Genomic DNA, 18,805 nt, shown 5'->3' on the forward strand with positions numbered 1-18,805 from the left:
ACGAGATGACCTTACTTTTTGGGTGACCTTACTTTTTGGGTGATAACCCTTTTTTCTTTTTTTTTTTTTGCTTGTCAAATTTATTTTTGTCGAAATGACCTTACACTTGGGGGTGATAACCCTTTTTTCTTCTTTCTTTTTGCTTTTCGGATTTTCCAGCCCCTGGTCCCCCCTAATTTGGGGAGAGATTTTCGCCCTTGTTATTTTAGTTGACCCTCAAGAATGGAGAAAATGAATATACACTATGAACTTGACCTTATGCGAAGCTAGATGAACCGGGACCAAACATCCCATCAGGGACCTATGTTATTTTTAAGCGGGGGTGGGTTTCTGCCGGGATGCAGAATGGTGTATGGAGGTGGGGATACGTGTGATTTTTTTCGAAGAAGCTTGAAAACGAGGTAGCGGAGACATCAATCACGAACAATGCTTTTGTATCTTTCGCAGTAAAAATTTAAGGATTCGGTGGAATCGCTGCAAAATTTGAATTTGTGTATAGATTCTCAAACTTTTAGCAAAAAGTGTATAGCATTCACAATGTTGGGGTTTGGATGAAAAGGACAACTCCTCCCTTCCTCCCCTATTAACAACGCTGGGTATGACAAATGGAAACGAATCTATATTTGCATAATTTTTTTTGAATAATGTATTATCGCAATGTACATGCTTAGTCTGCCCAAAATATAGGCATTGTCATTTTTTTTCATTGATGTGCTTGTAATCATCGAGAATGCTCAAATTATCAGTTCATGCATGGTTTTACCCCATCACCGTCATTGAAAATACAAAGCCTATTAAAAGATGCGTTGTGCAAACTTCGATATTCACTAGATGCAGCTTCAGTGGCGTAGCTAGGATTTTTTTTCCTGGGGGGGGGGGGCACCGGGGGTCCTTGCTTTTTCAGGGGGGTTACCATTTGTCTGTGTGTGTGTATGTGTCCGACTTTCGTCAATAGGGGATGGGGCCCGAAATTATCTTCACCTATATTTTCCCCTATCAGTCACTTCTTAGCTTTATTCTTATAAAATAACATAAATATTAAATAATCTCATAGGCCCTATATACAAAGTGCGAGCGCGAAGCGCGACCGATTTTTTTTTCTTTTTTTGAACTTTCATATATGTATTTCGTCCTGAAAATTAATATTCTGGGCACTGTTTGTGATCCTGAACAAGATGCGTATGTAACTAGATACTGAAAATGCCAAGCACGAGCATAATTTTTTAATAAGTGTTCTAGCATGATCGAAAAGGTACATGTTATAAAGGACTGTTTACAGTTACCCACGAAGACGGTACATATTTCAATAATGGGAACGCGAAGCGCGAGCTAAATATTGTTGACATTCCGACCTAAAAATGGTAATTCTAAGCACTTTTTGCAATCATAAATGGGATAGGTATGTAACTAAACAATTTTTTATTGATATGCGAGCGCAAAGCGCGAGCGGAAGAAAAATGAGATTTTAGACCCAAAAGCGGGACACTCTAGTCATATTTTGTAAATCATGAATAGGATATGGTTAATTGGGTATCATTCATAATGCGAGCGTGAAGCACAATTATTGACATTCTGATCTGAAACTGGATGATTTAAGCACATGCATTTTAAATAAAGAATATGCAGGCTATATCGCGCATATTTTAGATTAAGACCTATAATAGAATCTGGGCATTCTGAATACTTTTTGTTTAATCATGAAGATCAATGATGCGAGCGCGAGCTGATATTTTTAAAAATTATTTTAACAAAGGACCGGTATATATTCTAAGGACATTTTGTCATCATGAAAATGATGATTATCTTCCTATTATTCCTAAGCTTGTCGATATTCCATTCGAAAAGACCCAATTTAGTTATAAGGAATTCATGAAAATGTTATTTTATTATATGTTAATCTAATATGCGTAATGACAGTGTGAAAGTTGTTGTTTTTAAGGTTTGAAAACTGGAAATTTTAAGCATTATGTAATTATGAATACGCATTACGATGGTTAGTATTTTATAATTAATGCGAGCGCAAATCGTGGGCTGAATTTTTTTATTGAAATGTAATGAAAAGGGGAGCTTGTTTGGTTATAGAATTGATATGTAGAGTACTCACCAATCAAAATGCGAGCGCGCAGCGCTAACTTAATATAGGCCTATGTTTGACTATCACATCTGACAATCGATATTTTGATAACTTTATGGAATACACGAAGACAATAGGGACTTGGCAAATCAAATAATGCGACCACGCAGCGTGAGCTTTTAATGTTAATATGTAGACCATAAAACGGACAATTTATATATAGAGCACTTATTGTAAATTAAAAAAAAATAATAAAAGATGTCCGAGCTGAAATATGTTTTGTATATTGACTTCAAAACAAGATATGAATCTCATCGAACAGGCAATTAAAGTAACATGAAAGATTTGGGTTATTTGCAAGTCTTCCCCTTACATTATTTTATTCAACCGTCTTCCTCCTCTTATTTTCATCTTTTTTTCCCTTCTTTTCTTTTTTTTTTCTTTTCTTCTCTCTCCTTTTTTTTCTTTTTTTTTTTTGCTCCGCCAATTTTTTCAGTGGGGGCACCTGGGGGAGGGGGGCACACCAAATCTCAGGGGGGGGCACGTGCCCCCCCAGCCCCCCCCCCCCCCCCCGTAGCTACGCCACTGTGCAGCTTCCCTACCAAACGACGTACTCCCCTACCGCAAAAAGATACGCTGTTTTAAAAATTATGGTTTAATAGGGAAGAACTGTTCAGTGATTTACGAGGCCTAATAACAATTTTTCTCGCTCTGAGGTCCGCCCCTTGCTGATCACCAACTGAAATTCACTGTTTACAAGTCATTACAAGTAAGTATGTCACTGTAGTTATGGTATAGTTTTATTACGTGACTTGTTATCTGTTCATTCCTAGTTCCTCATCTTGAAAATAACGAATTATTCCACTCGGTCTCGCTTGAATAAATCATGGACCTACTACAACATAAAGTTATTTTAGAGTGATGTCACAGACATCTTACCCCCCACTTGCCTTTGTTTTCATTTTTTCCCTTTTTTTCTTCTTCATTAGGCCCTATGTTCATTAACTTTATGGGGTTTTTTTATTTGGGTTTTGGGGGGGTTTCTGTTATTTCTTGTATATTTGTTTTCCTTAAATTATTCTCTGTGTGCCTTTCTTCTTTGCTTTTCAATGTCTATATTTTAACATATGGGATATTACTAGAGAAAGTAAGAAGAAATAGTCTCTGACGTATTACGTAACAATTTGCCTCAAATCTTTAGGATCGGAACAAAGAGTGCTCGCTCACCCAGGGTTTTTTAGTTTGGCGCGCCACGATTCGCCTCTGCAATTGGTCAATCTTCCAAAACGTCACCATAAACAATCAGCTGACTGGCTGCCTCTTTCGAGTGAGTATACGTTGTGTACGTATGAGTTGGCCGCCTGTAAGGACTTGTACCGTACCGCGGGAAATCGTTGGATTTGGCGCTGCTTTACAAACGTAGTTGGCTCAGCAGTGGAAGCTTGCTTGTGGTGGTGTCATCCTCAATCTCTTGTCTTTTTTTTTGCTATTTGGTTGTTAAATCCTATTTGCTTTACCAAGATGCCTTTGCAGCGAACATACGTGCAGAAAAGAGGTAAGATAATTCATAAGCAAAATAAGAATTAATATCTTGTGTATGCTAAAATTAAGAGTCGAAGTTCGGAGTGATTTTTCAAAATTGACGTGTCGAGAGAATGAAATTGGTGTGACTGTGTGCCAGATTGGATGAGCTGCGCTGAGAGTGAGCCCGTGCAAATAAGATACAAATTACAATCATGACATTGCAAAGTAGAAATCACTATATGAGGGATTCTTTGAGAATGAGTGACCAAAAATCTCTATAGATTTACATGATTTCATGGATTTAAATAGGAGCATTTTCAAGAAGGGCTAACTTAGCCAAGACAAGAGGACTAAATTGTAAAAATATCAATCTCATCACCATGATCACACAGAGTCCTTTCCTAACATTAGGCCTAGATCAACTAACGTACCGTAATGATTATCCTATAGATTTAGGAAATTGAAATATACTTTCAGGACCCAACTGCATACTACTCTACTAAAAGTTAAGAATGAGATTAAAACAATAAGACTAGAGAACAAATGCAAAGTAAAACTAGGAATTTGCCCCAAGTGCTCTGCATATTTAATGAGTGGTTCGTTTAGTTACGTTAAGTGGTGTTCATATTTTCTGACAGTGGCAGCCAAGTTGATGATCTATCAATGTGACATGTTTCCATGGCTCCTCCTGGAAGTTCAATACAGTCCTAGGGCAGTTAAAAAGCCCTTATTGGCCACTAGCCTATGGCTATAGAGTGTATACCTCAAGCGATGTTCGTGCAGGCTCCACTCCACTTTACTACCGCTACACTACATTCCACCTACCCAACATCGAGCCGCAAAACTTGTTCTGATACTCCGAGTGTCAAAGGTGGAATTTTATGGGGGGGGGAATATAACATTCATGCAACATCACAACCTTTAAAAACAATTAAAACTAATATTCTTAACACAAAGTTTCACTTCTTTTCCATGCTTCTATCAGTCTCAAAATTGGTGATTTAGAGCCAACATGGAGTTCCTCACAAGTATAAATAATTCGCTGCCGATTTCAAAACATTGCATACGCGAGGGTCTGAGCGAAGTAAATTTTAATAGAGCAGTCAGTGTTGATAGTTAAAGGACAAGTCCACCCCAACAAAAAGTTTATTAGCATAAAAAGAGAAAAATCTAACAATCATAACACTGAAAATTTCATCAAAATCGGATGGAAGATAAAGAAAGTTATGACATTTTAAAGTTTTGCTTAATTTCACAAAACAGTTATATGCACATCCTGGTTGGTATGCAAATGAGGAGACTGATGACGTCATCCAATCACTATTTCTTTTGTATTTTATTATATGAATTCTCATTTTCTCATTGTCAAGGGAAACAATGATTGATTCCTCCCTGAACATGTGGGATTTGGATGGTTTAATACTATATGGTTCAGTCAAGTTGGTCCTTATTGTCAAATATGTAAAAAATGAAAAATTGTATAATTCAGATGTAACTGAGTTGTGCATATCACTGTTTTGTGAAAAATAGGCGAAACTTGAAAATGCCATGACGTTTTTATTTTACATTCGATTTTGATTAAATTTTCAGCGTTATGTTTGTTTGATTTTTCTCTATTTATAAATTCAAATCAACATTTTTCTGGGGTGGACTTGACCTTTAATGAAAATTAACTCTACAAAATGAAGTATAGAACTTCAACTCTTGCTTCTTATCAAAACTTCAGTTCAATGTTTTTTTTAAAATCCCTGACCTGTTTCAGTTTCTGAATCACTACGGAAAATGGTCAGTGATGTAATTTACTTTAAACTTTACCCGTCATGACTCCTCACTCTTTGCAAGACAGATTTCATTTTAAATCTTGTTATACAGTTATTCTGAAGACAGAATTTGGGAAGTGATGTAGAAAAATAATTTTATGTCATATTCTCTTATTCAGATGGGAGGAAGGAGAATGTCATGTTCGACAAGATCACATCTCGTATTCAGAGATTATGTTACAACCTGAATCCAGACTTCATTGACCCAGTAAGTGAATGTTTTGGGAGTTTTTTTTACTCGTTTTGGGTTGGGTCTCCTCCCTGTTTGCCTTTTAAACTGATAGCAAATGGCGTTTCAGAATTAATCATTTATTCAATTATTATAGACTTGTATACTAGTATTGCATGAGGCATTGCACACTGCCGCACACCCAGTCCCTCCCCATAGTATAGAGGTTATCTTGTGTTTTCACACACTATCAAACATTACTGGGTAATGTAGAGAGAGAAAAGAGAATATCAGTTCAAAACAACTTATATTTAAGAATGTGAATTGTGATATTATTATTTTGAGCTAATCAGAAAACTAGATTTGAAGTACATGGGTCCAAGGTTAATTCACACCTATTTAGTGTATAAAGAGATCTTTGTTATTTTAAAAGGCTCGTCCATTCTAAACCCTGTATGCCTTGTCAAAACAAAGACGTTAGGTTTCCCTTACATGTATATTACACATTCTACTGAATATGATCGAAGTACACTCAGTTCAGTACACAATGAATTGTTAACAGTGTTGTAGACATGCCCTTTCATCTCAATAGTCAGTGTATTTGAAGGATTGAAAAAGTGAACATGTATTAAAGGAAACTGGATGAAATATATTAGCGTTACAAAATTTTATTTTGTTGGTGAATGGATACAGGTCCTTTTGTTATCTTTATTATCCAGGGATGGCAATATAGGGGGGGGGGGCAGTCCCTTACCCCTAATTTTACATGTAGTGAAAAGGGTATAAAAAAAAGTAAGATAGGAAGAAAGGATTTCAGTTTAAAAAGAGATGTGTGGGTTGTATCACTAGACATGTACATGGTATTACTCCATTTATTTCTAATCAAGAAAATTGGAACTTTATCTTTATCCAAAAACTGTCACATCACAAATAACCTTACTTTAAAGTTTAATGTCCTCTTGCCCAATCCTTGCCCAATATGCTCTAGCATAGCCCCATATAAATTGTACTACAGAAGTGATAATGATTTATTCATAATTTGCCTTTTTAAAGAAATTGTATGCAAGTACACTTTCAAACTTTGGAATGATTTATTGTTGAATACAAAAATACATGTATTAGTGCTGCTCTGTCAAAGTTGATTAGATATCAAACCCACTTCAGTGCATGAATATTAATGTTTGTTACATTATATTGTTCCATTCTTCAGGCTGTTATTACAATGAAGGTGATCAATGGGGTCTACCCTGGTGTGACCACAGTCGAGCTAGATACCCTAGCAGCAGAAACAGCTGCTACCATGACAACCAAGCATCCTGACTACGCTGTCCTGGCAGCACGTATTGCCGTCTCTAACCTCCATAAAGAAACAAAGAAACTCTTCAGTGGTAAGTCCATGTTGAAGATAAAGTTCTTGTAGTAGATGTATAAACCCTGGAGAAAACTGTCTCAGAGAGATTGTTAAATGTTGATATGATGTACCAAAGAACTAGTGTAGACTTTGGAAATTTTACCAGAATTTTTACAAATTAATTAGTTTGCTGTAAGTTGCATGCACCTCCACAGAAATGCATGTATAGGACTACTATATATAAGCTGAACTTTGTAGTTTGTTTTTGTTCAGCTTGGAATGTTGAGGCATGTGAAGAGTATCCCCTACAGTGGATCTTCAATATAATCTTCCCTAACAACATAAACTTGAAAGCTGGCTAACATAAATACAAGAAAGCTGGCAATCATTGGTTTTACCTACAGGAGTTTGCTTTTAAGATCCAGCAGTTTTTGTTAGACCACTCTCGTTCTGTAGTAGAAGGCATGCTTCAAGTTTTGTTATTTACAAAATCATTCAGGATGATTTATAAAGATTTTTTTTTTTTTACATTATCTGATTTCATGTATCATAAATTGAATCTTTGAAAATATGCTGGAACTAATATGAAACATTGCAATAATTTTTTTCTTCAAATAGAGAGGGACATGGAATGATTCTCATGCTCTTAATATTTTCTTTTTCTTCTAAAGCTGTAATGACGGATCTTTATGAGTATGTAAACCCAAGAAACGGTCTTCATTCACCTCTTATCAGCAAAGAAACTATGGATATCATCAATGAGAATGCTGATGTAAGTAAATGTTTAGATAGCTATCTTATACAGAATCAATATAACAGTTGATGTTATTTTCATACAGTCCTACACATAGTTTTTGTAAAAGGAATGGAATATGAAATAAAAGCTAGACTATGAATCTTATAAGATGGACTTCTTTTTTTTGAAGTTCATGGCTTAGAAGTACAACGTATTTTAGGTCAAAATTGAGTTAAAATTGTATTCTCTGAATTGAAAAAAAAAAATCCAAATTTGAAGGGTGAATTTTTCATGTCATTGCTTCACATTTACTGTTGAATTTACCTATTTGGCTATGCTTGGTTTGTACGGTTGTATATCCATGATATTTATACAAATTATGTTTGTTTTCTTTTTATAGAGGTTGAATTCTGCAGTACTGTATGACAGGGACTTTGAATACAACTTCTTTGGGTTCAAGGTGAGCGGTGTTACATGTTTGCTTAGTGATGGTAAAGTGTGAAGCTGGTGTTTAATCTCAAACAATATGCATTCCCTGATTCTACATCAAACATAATGCCAGTTGTGGAGACGATCTCAAAATGATTTCAAACAGAATCCAACAAAATTACCAATAAAGTGTTATGAAATTCTAAAATTAAGATAATGTGTAAAATTGCTTAGAAATTTGACAAAGCATGGCATATCAGCAAAGTGTGTGGTCATTTTCCAAGCAATAGTAATACACTGTCCCACATGTTCTTATCTGTGTTGGCAGTCATCAGTGTGATTAATATTTTGCTTGGATTCTTCAGTTAGGTTTATGGATATGAATCAGATGTAGACCTATGATGACATGACAATTACTGATTTTAAAGACTTTTTTTATCAAATCAGTATTTGTTGCAACAACATTAGTTTAACTTCAAGATTGCTAACACTTTGTTGTTCATTCCCTCTTTACTTTAATACGTGTAGGCCAAAATAAAGTGAAGACTTTCCATACATTCCAAAAGGGGATTAGATAAATATGCCCTCAACTCCTGTGCTCATGTGAAGTAAAATTCATGTCTAAATTAGTAATAACTCTTTAGCTTGTTTGATATGATAATGAAAATTTAGAGATTGAGATGATTGAATCTAGCCAAGAAAAATGTTCTCAGATTCTGTGATGTTGTCTTTTTATTTCAGACACTAGAAAGATCTTACCTCCTAAAGATCAACGGCAAAGGTATGTAAAGCTTAAATCTTTTTTGTTATATTTTTTGCAGCTTCTTTCATTGGAGAATTAGTAACCTAGAAGTAACAGGTCATATTTTCAAGAATGATTTACTGTTCAGTCATTAAACTTAATAAATATTATGTCTAGGATATTGGTATTGAATTGCATTTGAAGTGAAAACATGTACAATTAAAATTTGATGTGTAAATTACCATCTTATTATTATTTGTATTCATTATTATAATTGTAACGAAATAGGATGTTATTATTATGATGAATGTAGTAATATTCATTGTTTATTAACTAAAATAAAATAATTCTGAATTTCTGATATTTTCTGATTATGTAGTTGCTGAAAGACCCCAACACATGTTGATGAGAGTTGCTGTGGGTATCCATGGAAGAGAGATTGATGCTGTAATAGAGGTAAGTTAATAGCCTTCCCATAATCCTTCACTCCTATACAAGTTTATGTTCACTCAATCTACAGCACTAGGAACCACAAATATCTCCTGTTTTATTTGTTTATCAGATGAATGCATCGCAAAAGCAGTTGCATGCATAGGTTCAGAAAGTTTACTATTATCAAAGGAATATTGTGTGCAATTTATTTGAACTCATTATTACTTGATTATACCTGTTTTCTCTGTGTCTTTCTGTCTAGACATACAATCTCTTGTCTGATAGATGGTTTACTCACGCTTCACCGACGCTCTTCAATGCTGGTACCAATAGACCACAGCTATCAAGGTGAGACATTAAAGAGCTTTGTATAAAGGGTTCTAGTCCCTAACTTTGAAAATTAATATTGACAAGAATGAAGGAAGTGGTGCAACTTCCAATTTGAAGATCTTTGGTGTATGGTATCTTTGGTCTTATAACACTATTTTTGTGTCGCCTGAATAGCAGAAGCGAGATGTTGGTGCCATTTGTCATGGTAGTTATTTTCAAACTCAGTACTACCACTATATTGAATTTGTTAATGCAGGTGAGACGTCCAGAGGTGTTCCACCTGTTTGCTATGCTGTAACAGTGGATTTATTTAACTCTAATTGTTTGTACAGTCCATTATTTGTTTTTGTTATTGAGTAAGGCATTATTCTCTCCTTTTTAGGGGGGGGGTGAGGTTGCTCCAGCTGATGTAATCATATTAAAAATCTTTGTACAATGCCAAAAACCAGAACATTTAAATTAACTGAGTTGTAGGAAGGAGTAAAGTTTGATCAATTTTTCCTGCTATGTAGCTTGATATTAGAAGAAAGTTCCTAAATGAATCTTGTTTTGTTTCAATCAGCTGTTTCCTGCTAACCATGCAAGATGACAGCATCGATGGTATCTATGAGACGCTAAAGAATTGTGCCCTCATCTCCAAGACGGCTGGTGGTATCGGTCTAAATGTTCATAACATCCGGGCATCTGGTAGCTACATTGCAGGGGTAAGGACTCCTGTCCATTTAATGGTTAACATGAATGCGTAGTATGGGTGAGAGGTTAATTTCAGGCCCTTGAGATGATTTCAAACCTGATGACTGACTCTGGGTAGCATACCTTACTAATGTCTTCTAAACATGGAATTAACTATCAACTTTCATTTACTGAAATATTCAACTCAAAACTTGAAACTCTTTTGTTCTTCATTAATGATTTGAAATTCTGTTATGTTTCTGAACATTTTTATTTCTATTCCATTTCAAATTTTCATGTCTACATTGTACTTTCTTGAGGATTATTCAAGTGTCACTTGAAATATTTAAGGAATGATTTGTTCTATACAAAATAAGGCTTCCTGTCCAAGATAGCCCAAGTCAACACATTTTACTTAGTCCCATTGTGATTGCATTAATGGTTGATGGATAAAGAATCATTTTAGAAGTCTGACGAAAAAAAAAAAGAATTTTTCTGTGCCCAAAGTCAAGTATGGCATCTACTTCAGAAGAAGCTCTTACATTTTGTCATCATAAGTATTCCATGAATAAAGTGAATCTGCTGCCTTAGTCAAATCTCTCTATTGGGACCACACAAATCTGTTTAACTTGACTGAAGAAGATTCAACTTAGCAGAGTCAAATCTAGCATACTCTGCTTAATCTGGTCTGAAAATGCTTATTATTTGATTTATGAAAATGTGACCGATCATGGCCTATATTTGTGATCTGTTCCTCTCTTTATCAGACAAATGGCAACTCCAATGGTTTATTACCCATGCTTCGTGTGTACAACAATACAGCTAGATATGTAGATCAGGGAGGTAATAAGGTAGGTAAAATCAACTTGTTCTTTTGGAGAACATGTTTGCCCCTTGAAAATACACTAATGATAATAAATAGATATAAAAGAAATGAATGAATAAATTTGAGGGAAAAAAATCAGTACTGAAACAAAAATGACTGTCTTACTAAATTATTTTCAGTTATTTTCCTATTATATGAATCTTTTAAATTTACATGATTGCTATTTGTACTAGGGACAAACAGATTGGTATAGTATTCAAATTCTTAGGTTATGAAGATGTTTAAATATCTTTTAAATCCCATTTGTATTGTGCTTGAGGCAAGGAATGAATAAATGAAGAAAAAAAAGATGAAATGGCTACTTATGACATACTATGAAAGATTAATAATAATGGTATTTTATAAAGCATCGTATCAATTCTGTATAGTGCTAGTAACTGCTCAAGACACATGTTAATTATTGGCAAATGAAAAAGCTTTGTGGAATATTTTTGAATGATTCAGCAGATTCTTAATGATATACAGCAGAGTTAGGCACAGTTTGTTTTGACGACCTTTTTCTTTCCTTCATCTAGCGTCCTGGTGCCTTTGCCATCTACCTAGAGCCATGGCATGCTGATATCCATGATTTCTTAGACTGTAAGAAGAACCACGGCAAGGAGGAGCAGAGAGCTAGAGACCTATTCTATGGCCTCTGGATCCCTGATCTATTCATGAAGAGGGTAGAAGCTGATGGTGAATGGACCCTCATGTGCCCTCATGAATGCCCTGGCTTGGAAAACGTTTGGGGAGATGAATTCGAAGAGCTCTACGAGAAGTGAGTCGACCTATTTAAATATAATGTCTTCATATATTATGTAAAATAATTCTGTACAGTACAGTATGTGTAAATCTGATACCTGCCTAAAGGCTAACTGCTTGATGCACTGTGCAGTAGAATCCGTTAGTCTTCCGTGCGATAATGATTTGATCAAGATGCCACATGATATATTACATGTTTCTGTTCATTTAAAAACCTTATTTACCCCCCAAAAAATTGAGATACCACGGGGGGGGGGGGGGAATATATAATGTGTAGTTGTGTATGGGAATAAAATAAAAAGGAAAGTCACAAACTTATCTTTTTCTCCAGAATTCGGGTTTGCAAAGGCGCAAACTCTTCACTGTTGCAACATTCACACCGAGTCTTTCAGATGTCCAGGAATTTATTCCACTTAAAATTTATTTTCTTATTTTCCTCAGGTATGAGAAAGAAGGAAAGGGTAGGAAGACGATGAAGGCTCAGGCTCTGTGGTATGCCATCATTGAATCTCAAACAGAGACTGGTACCCCATATATGCTCTACAAGGACCATTGTAACAAGAAGAGTAACCAACAAAACTTGGGAACCATCAAATGCAGTAACCTGTGTACAGAGATCGTAGAGTATTCAAGTCCTGATGAGGTCAGTAATTCCATTGGAGGACCCTCTTTCATAAAACGTCAATGAATTATGATGTTTGAAATAGTGACATGTGGTTGGCTAATAGGAAATATGTCATGAAAAGTTATTATTCAGTATGTAAAAAAATTCAGTATGTTTCATATTGCAAGCTCAGTTTTGAAATGTTCTGGGATTGAAGACTTTTTGAAGTATATGCTAGGTCAGGTCAAATTTTCTGTGTATTTTATTTCATGAGTAATCTGCCATGAAGGAATGCCAATTCCTGTAAACAAGGATCACAATATTCCTAGGGTCCTTGTCAATATCATCCTTATATGCGACTTCGCCTCTCATTGTAATGAATATCTGTCCTGGTGACTAAAAATACAGTTATGAAGGAATAATGGATTGAATAGATAAGCATCTTGATTGAATTAACTATTTGAATTGCAAGTTATATAAACTATAGATCTATGTAGGGTATCTGACTCAAAACACATATTTTGTTTTTATTACAGGATAGGTTATTGTTTAGACCTGTGTTTTGACCTATTAGCTTGTCTAAAATAAAGATTAAAAAACTCGGTAATAATTACTTGTAGTTTTCACCATTACTTTGTATATATTTAGCTTATCAATCTCATTGGAAAGTATTGGAAGATCAGAGAGGTCAGTTATCTTGACACTTGTTAATAAAGATTCTAATTTCTTTATGTTTATCTGATTGCTCATGTAGGTGGCTGTATGTAATCTTGCCTCCATTGCTCTGCCACGATTTGTGAAACAAGACCGAACATTTGACTTCAAGAAGCTTGAAGAGGTTACCATTGTGATCACTCGCAATCTCAATAAGATCATCGAAATCAACTACTACCCAATTCCAGAGGTAAGCAAGTTCGTAACCTCTAACAAAATTACTCCATATTTAAAACAGATTTTGGTGGATATTCCCTGGTAAAATGAAATTTAAGATATTCAGCAAAAAAATTTCTGATGCTATCAAATTGAATGCTATCTTAAAACAGTAAGCCACATATATTCAAGGAAATTAAAGATGGGTAATTCCATGAAGTATATAAATCTGACCTCCTTTAATGCCAGACCTTCCTATTCTGATTTGCCTCTGCTTTATGCTTCCTCTCATTATCATTACTTGAGTAGTACCTGAAGCGAGGTTTAAATAGACAAATTTAGGGGGACGGACATATTACGAAAATTATTACATATATAATTTTCCAGGAGTAACAAGGGATTTAATTCACCTGAAAATCTTGATTAAGTTGGTTATCATAAACAATTTTGTAAATTATTAATAGGCCCATTATGACCTATTTACATCCAGACTAAGAGCATAAATGGTCCATGGAACATCTCAATTGATTAAGTAAAAGACCCAACATCATCTTTATTTCTTTTATTACAGGCTAGGCGAAGCAACTTCCGTCATCGTCCCATCGGAATCGGTGTTCAGGGTCTAGCTGATGCCTTCATCCTCATGAGGTTCCCCTTCGAGAGTGCAGAGGCCAAGAAACTCAACATCCAGATCTTTGAAACCATCTACTATGCTGCTCTGAAGGCTAGCTGTGAGATTGCTGCTAAGCTTGGCCCTTATGAGACGTATGAGGGCTCACCGGTCAGCAAAGGAGTAAGTAAAATGTTCCTACAGGGAGCTCAAGACTTTATAGAGACATTAAGATCTTTAGAGATCTTTGCTAGTTTAATTTTCATAAAGTAAACTAAACAAGTGAAACTGGAAAAATTATGGAAATCATTAAAAAATACAGTTATGTCATTTCAGAAATTGTCATTGCGTTGTGAGAGAGTAATATGTTAGTATGCACAACCAATGAATTGTGAGCAATTCTAAGTTGTTGTTTTTTTACCTTCCACTGTAACATGCTCTCAAAGTACTCCTTGTAATTTCATCTTACAGATTCTTCAGCATGACATGTGGGGCGTGACCCCAACTGACCTCCACGACTGGGCTGCCCTCAAGGCTGACATCGCCAAGCACGGCGTCCGTAACAGTCTTCTCCTTGCTCCCATGCCAACCGCATCCACCGCTCAGATCCTTGGTAACAACGAATCCATCGAGCCGTACACCAGTAATATATATACACGTCGTGTGCTTTCAGGAGAGTTCCAGGTCGTCAACCATCATCTTCTTAGGGACCTTACTGATATGGGTCTTTGGTCCGATGAGATGAAGAACATGCTCATTGCTCACACTGGATCTATTCAGGTAGGTAGCTGACATCTTCAATTTGTACTTTATTAACACAGGGCTTGTACCCAGTATAATATATACATTTTTCTTCGGGGTTGATCTGTCTCCTTCAAGATTGAAGATTTTTGCAGATATGATTGACTCAGTGTGTGCGAGTAGCGGGGCGGGGTTCAGGTGCAATGTGCATGTTTTTTTTTTTAGGGGAGGGGTAAATAGGAATCTGTTAGTCAGACGGGCAGTTTGGTGGGCAGATGGTCTGTTGTAAATCTGGATCAAACTACTTCCTCAATTTTTGCTGAATGTTCATGAGACTTGGCAACCACGATGGTCTTGGAGTAAAATTGTAGATTTGAAGGAAGACTTGCGGATGGATAAGATATACTTCAGAATTTATAGTATATATTGATGCTACATATCAATATTTTTTATTTTTTGTCTTGTATGATTTCTAAATTAACTTGTTGAAATACTGTATTTAGATGAAGATGTGGTATTCTTTCTATGAGACTTCATTTTTTCATTCCATTCTATTCTTTCAGAACATTCCATCAATCCCAGATGACATCAAGGCTTTGTATAAGACTGTTTGGGAGATCTCACAGAAGACTGTTATTCAGATGGCTGTTGACCGTGGTGCATACATTGATCAGAGTCAATCACTTAACATTCACATTGCTGAACCAAACTATGGCAAGCTAACCAGTATGCACTTCTTTGCATGGAGATCGGTGAGTTGTACACATTTATAATTGTGAATATTATAAGTTGATCATGAGGGTGGGGGGGGGGGGGGGTGTTTCACAATGAATTAAGTGTGACTTGAAATCATGCTTAAATGCCAAAATACAATTGACATACAATGTACATCAAGTAATCTCACTGATGGAAATGCGATAACGCGTGTTCTCAGACCATGATCTGTATCAGTACCTGTAAATTCTTAGTTGCATGTGATATATATATATATAACACATGGTACTACCATGATGTGTTATATATATATCACATGCAACTAAGAATTTACATGGGATTTTTCAGTCACACTTCTTTGTGAAACACCACCAAGTTCTCATCTTACTAATTCCAATGTCAGTTGTAGATTAATGTAGATGTCCTTCTGCCAATACAGTAGGTTGTATCCTATTTCCACAATTACTGCACTTTGTGAACAGTAATTATGAATCATATTATCAGCAGCTTTGTATAATATTGATAATAGGAGCAGTCTTGGGTAGAATGGTTGTTACAGAAGAGTAACTTAGATTACCTGAGTTGTAGTCGAAACCTCATCTGCATGTATAAACATGATCCAAATTATATTAAAAGGTCAACACCTTGTAAGATTCACCTTGTAAGATTTATCCTAGAACAAACTTTATTTAAAGTTTGATGATCTGACGTGAAAATAGACATAAGACCAGAATCAAAAGGTCAAGATTATGACCCATTGATCAATTATTATACTGGGTTGAATTGGGGTTTATCTGATTGATTGGGTGTTAGAGATAAAACTTAAAACTTTACACAATCACGAAAAGTAGGTAAGCTATCTAATTTATGTATTAGATTTAAAAACACAAACTTTAGTATTCAGTAACTTTATTTCTCAGAAGAATACAATTTTAAAAGATGATTCATATCAATGATCTTTATGTACAGGGTCTGAAGACTGGTATGTATTACCTTCGCACACGCCCAGCTGCTAACCCTATCCAGTTCACTCTCAATAAACTAAGCTTGAAGGAGAAATCAGGAACCAAGCTAACGGATGCTGAAGAACAAGAGAAGGAGAAGGCCAAGAATGAAGCAGCTATGGTCTGCTCTCTAGAAAATAAGGATGCCTGTCTGTCATGCGGATCTTAGATCGGCTCTGACCTCATCGCAATACTTGAAATATAAGGATTATAATGAATGAAATTCTTTGAAGGCTATCACCTTTTGAACTCAAACACTCAATGTCCTCTCAGATGTATCATCATCCCCAAAGTTCATTTTCATTGACCTCAAACATGAAGGGGTTGACCTATTATGTGACACTTTTCCTAAATATAATACCCTACCAAATTTACCCATTGCATTTTGGAGGAATGATCTCATGCAATGTGGGAATGCTTGTTTCAACACAACATATTGATATGTTTTGGAGTTACATGTACGAGCATTCTTGCACAGACACAAAAGACATTTACTTGTTGCAGTTTTTGGTAACTGACCTTCAATATGAAACAAGCTGATTTTATGAAAAGGTCATCTATTATGTTTAATCTTTTAACATGAAAAGGATAGTTTTCCTATATGTAAGATCTTAGAGCCTTTTGATATGGACCACAGTATTGCATGGAAGACAAGACACCGCTGCTTTTGAGGCTTGATATACCTTAACCAGTTGACTGCTGAATACTTCTTTTCCTATTTTTTTTTGTACATTGACCAACAGGTTCCAGTAGTCAACGGGCTAAGTGCCTAGGCATATGCAATTGATGTTCAGCAGTTCAGAACTTTTGATGCAATTTTGTGGTCCTTTTGTAAAGAGATGAAAATATAGTATGAAGGTCTTGGATCTTACATAAGAGGAGAGTCTATGAAATGTTCTGAGAAAAAAAGAACTATTTGGAAACAACATTCTTAGGTTATTTCCTGTTGATGTGAATAATGATTTAATGTGGCTTTATTTATTACTATGTGTTCATTAAGCCCATAAGTCAATTTCTCTAAGTCACCGGTCAAATAACTTCCTCCCACGACTTCCAAGAAAAACCGCAAGTCAAGCATAGCACAAATTACTACTTTCTTTACCTACAACTTATAGGCAGATCATAGATTAAAATGTAAATATGTGTAAAATTGGTTTTGTATACTTTTATATAATATTTAGAATAAAGGTTTTGAACGTAGGGCTTCTCAAGTGGATAGCCATATAAATAGTGTATCATGGGGATATGTTTCAAGATTTAAAAATGATCAGTCAGAAGTTTCTCCTCAAAGTGTCTACCACCTTGCAAGCCTGTCCACTTTGAGATAACCCTATAGAGGGCAGCATACTCATTTTGTGGAAGTGGATCTAATATTTATAAACTACTATTCAATTTTGTGAATGTTGTCCTTTGTGTAATTGTTACTTGAAAAAAATGAAATTCGACAAAAATTGTATTTAAAAAAATTGAAGGAAAAAAAATGTTGAGTATTTATGAAGAGAGTAAGATTTTGATAACCACATCTATACTCAATATTACAGTTATACTGTGATGGGTAGAAATGTTCTTAATTTTAGATGGCTAAAGATTTGAACACATTAAACTTTACCCTGCATTAAATGCACTCAATCTGATAAATAATATTCTATAATAAGCTCATGTGATGAACAGTGAATTATAAACAAAATATTCCAAATAAAAAATTATGTGAATGTATTTACAATAGCCATGTACAGTTATGTGTACATAATAAAGCTAAATGCCTCTTCAGTGGATGTTGTATTGGTCTTGATGTCTGGTTATATTCAGAATTATGTTAAATTTTGATCATGATAAGCGTAATGTTGAGTGAATAGCCTTAGAGTTAGTTTGACCGATGTGATCCTTAAGTGGAAGTGATATTGATAGTGATCGTTATGATGAAGTAATTGAGATATGATGGTAGCGATGGTGATTATGCTGATGTCGATGGAAAATATGTAGATGGCTTCGCTGATGCAGGGTACGAGACAATTTGATGATTGACAGTGGTGGCAAAGATTACAATGATGAATATGGTGATGGTAGTCATGATCATTGACGGTGGTCACTGATCATGGTTCTGTTGGTGGTGTTATGTCTATTGTGGTGATGATGTTGGTGGTGTTATGTCTATTGTGGTTGTGATGTTGGTGGTGTTATGTCTATTGTGGTGGTGATGCTGGTGGTGGCGTTATGACGATATTGGCGAGCCTGAGGATGGAGGTGGTGTTATGATGACGATATGTGTTGATGGTGGTGGTGATGAAGATTAAATGAGGATGGTGGTTAAGACAAGAATTGTATTATCAATGGTATAGAAAGTGAGATAATTGCC

The 18,805-nt window shown here is 35.4% G+C and overlaps 1 protein-coding gene across 1 annotated transcript; it reads left to right on the forward strand.

Annotated features, from left to right (window-relative positions):
* Nucleotides 1-3,279: 3,279 nt before the first annotated feature.
* Nucleotides 3,280-18,224, forward strand: LOC129260829 (ribonucleoside-diphosphate reductase large subunit-like). Its single transcript, XM_054898817.2, has 17 exons — nucleotides 3,280-3,629; nucleotides 5,538-5,626; nucleotides 6,798-6,975; nucleotides 7,610-7,710; nucleotides 8,075-8,134; nucleotides 8,845-8,884; nucleotides 9,225-9,301; nucleotides 9,540-9,625; nucleotides 10,170-10,311; nucleotides 11,047-11,130; nucleotides 11,681-11,922; nucleotides 12,348-12,549; nucleotides 13,265-13,414; nucleotides 13,952-14,173; nucleotides 14,462-14,770; nucleotides 15,295-15,483; nucleotides 16,415-18,224. Exons 1-17 carry the CDS (start codon nucleotides 3,596-3,598, stop codon nucleotides 16,616-16,618), a joined length of 2,409 nt encoding a protein of 802 aa, XP_054754792.1. The 5' UTR covers nucleotides 3,280-3,595; the 3' UTR covers nucleotides 16,619-18,224.
* The last annotated feature ends 581 nt before the right edge of the window (nucleotides 18,225-18,805 follow it).

Source organism: Lytechinus pictus, unplaced genomic scaffold, assembly GCF_037042905.1.
Source record: "Lytechinus pictus isolate F3 Inbred unplaced genomic scaffold, Lp3.0 scaffold_19, whole genome shotgun sequence".
Classification (NCBI taxonomy): Eukaryota; Metazoa; Echinodermata; class Echinoidea; order Temnopleuroida; family Toxopneustidae; genus Lytechinus; species Lytechinus pictus.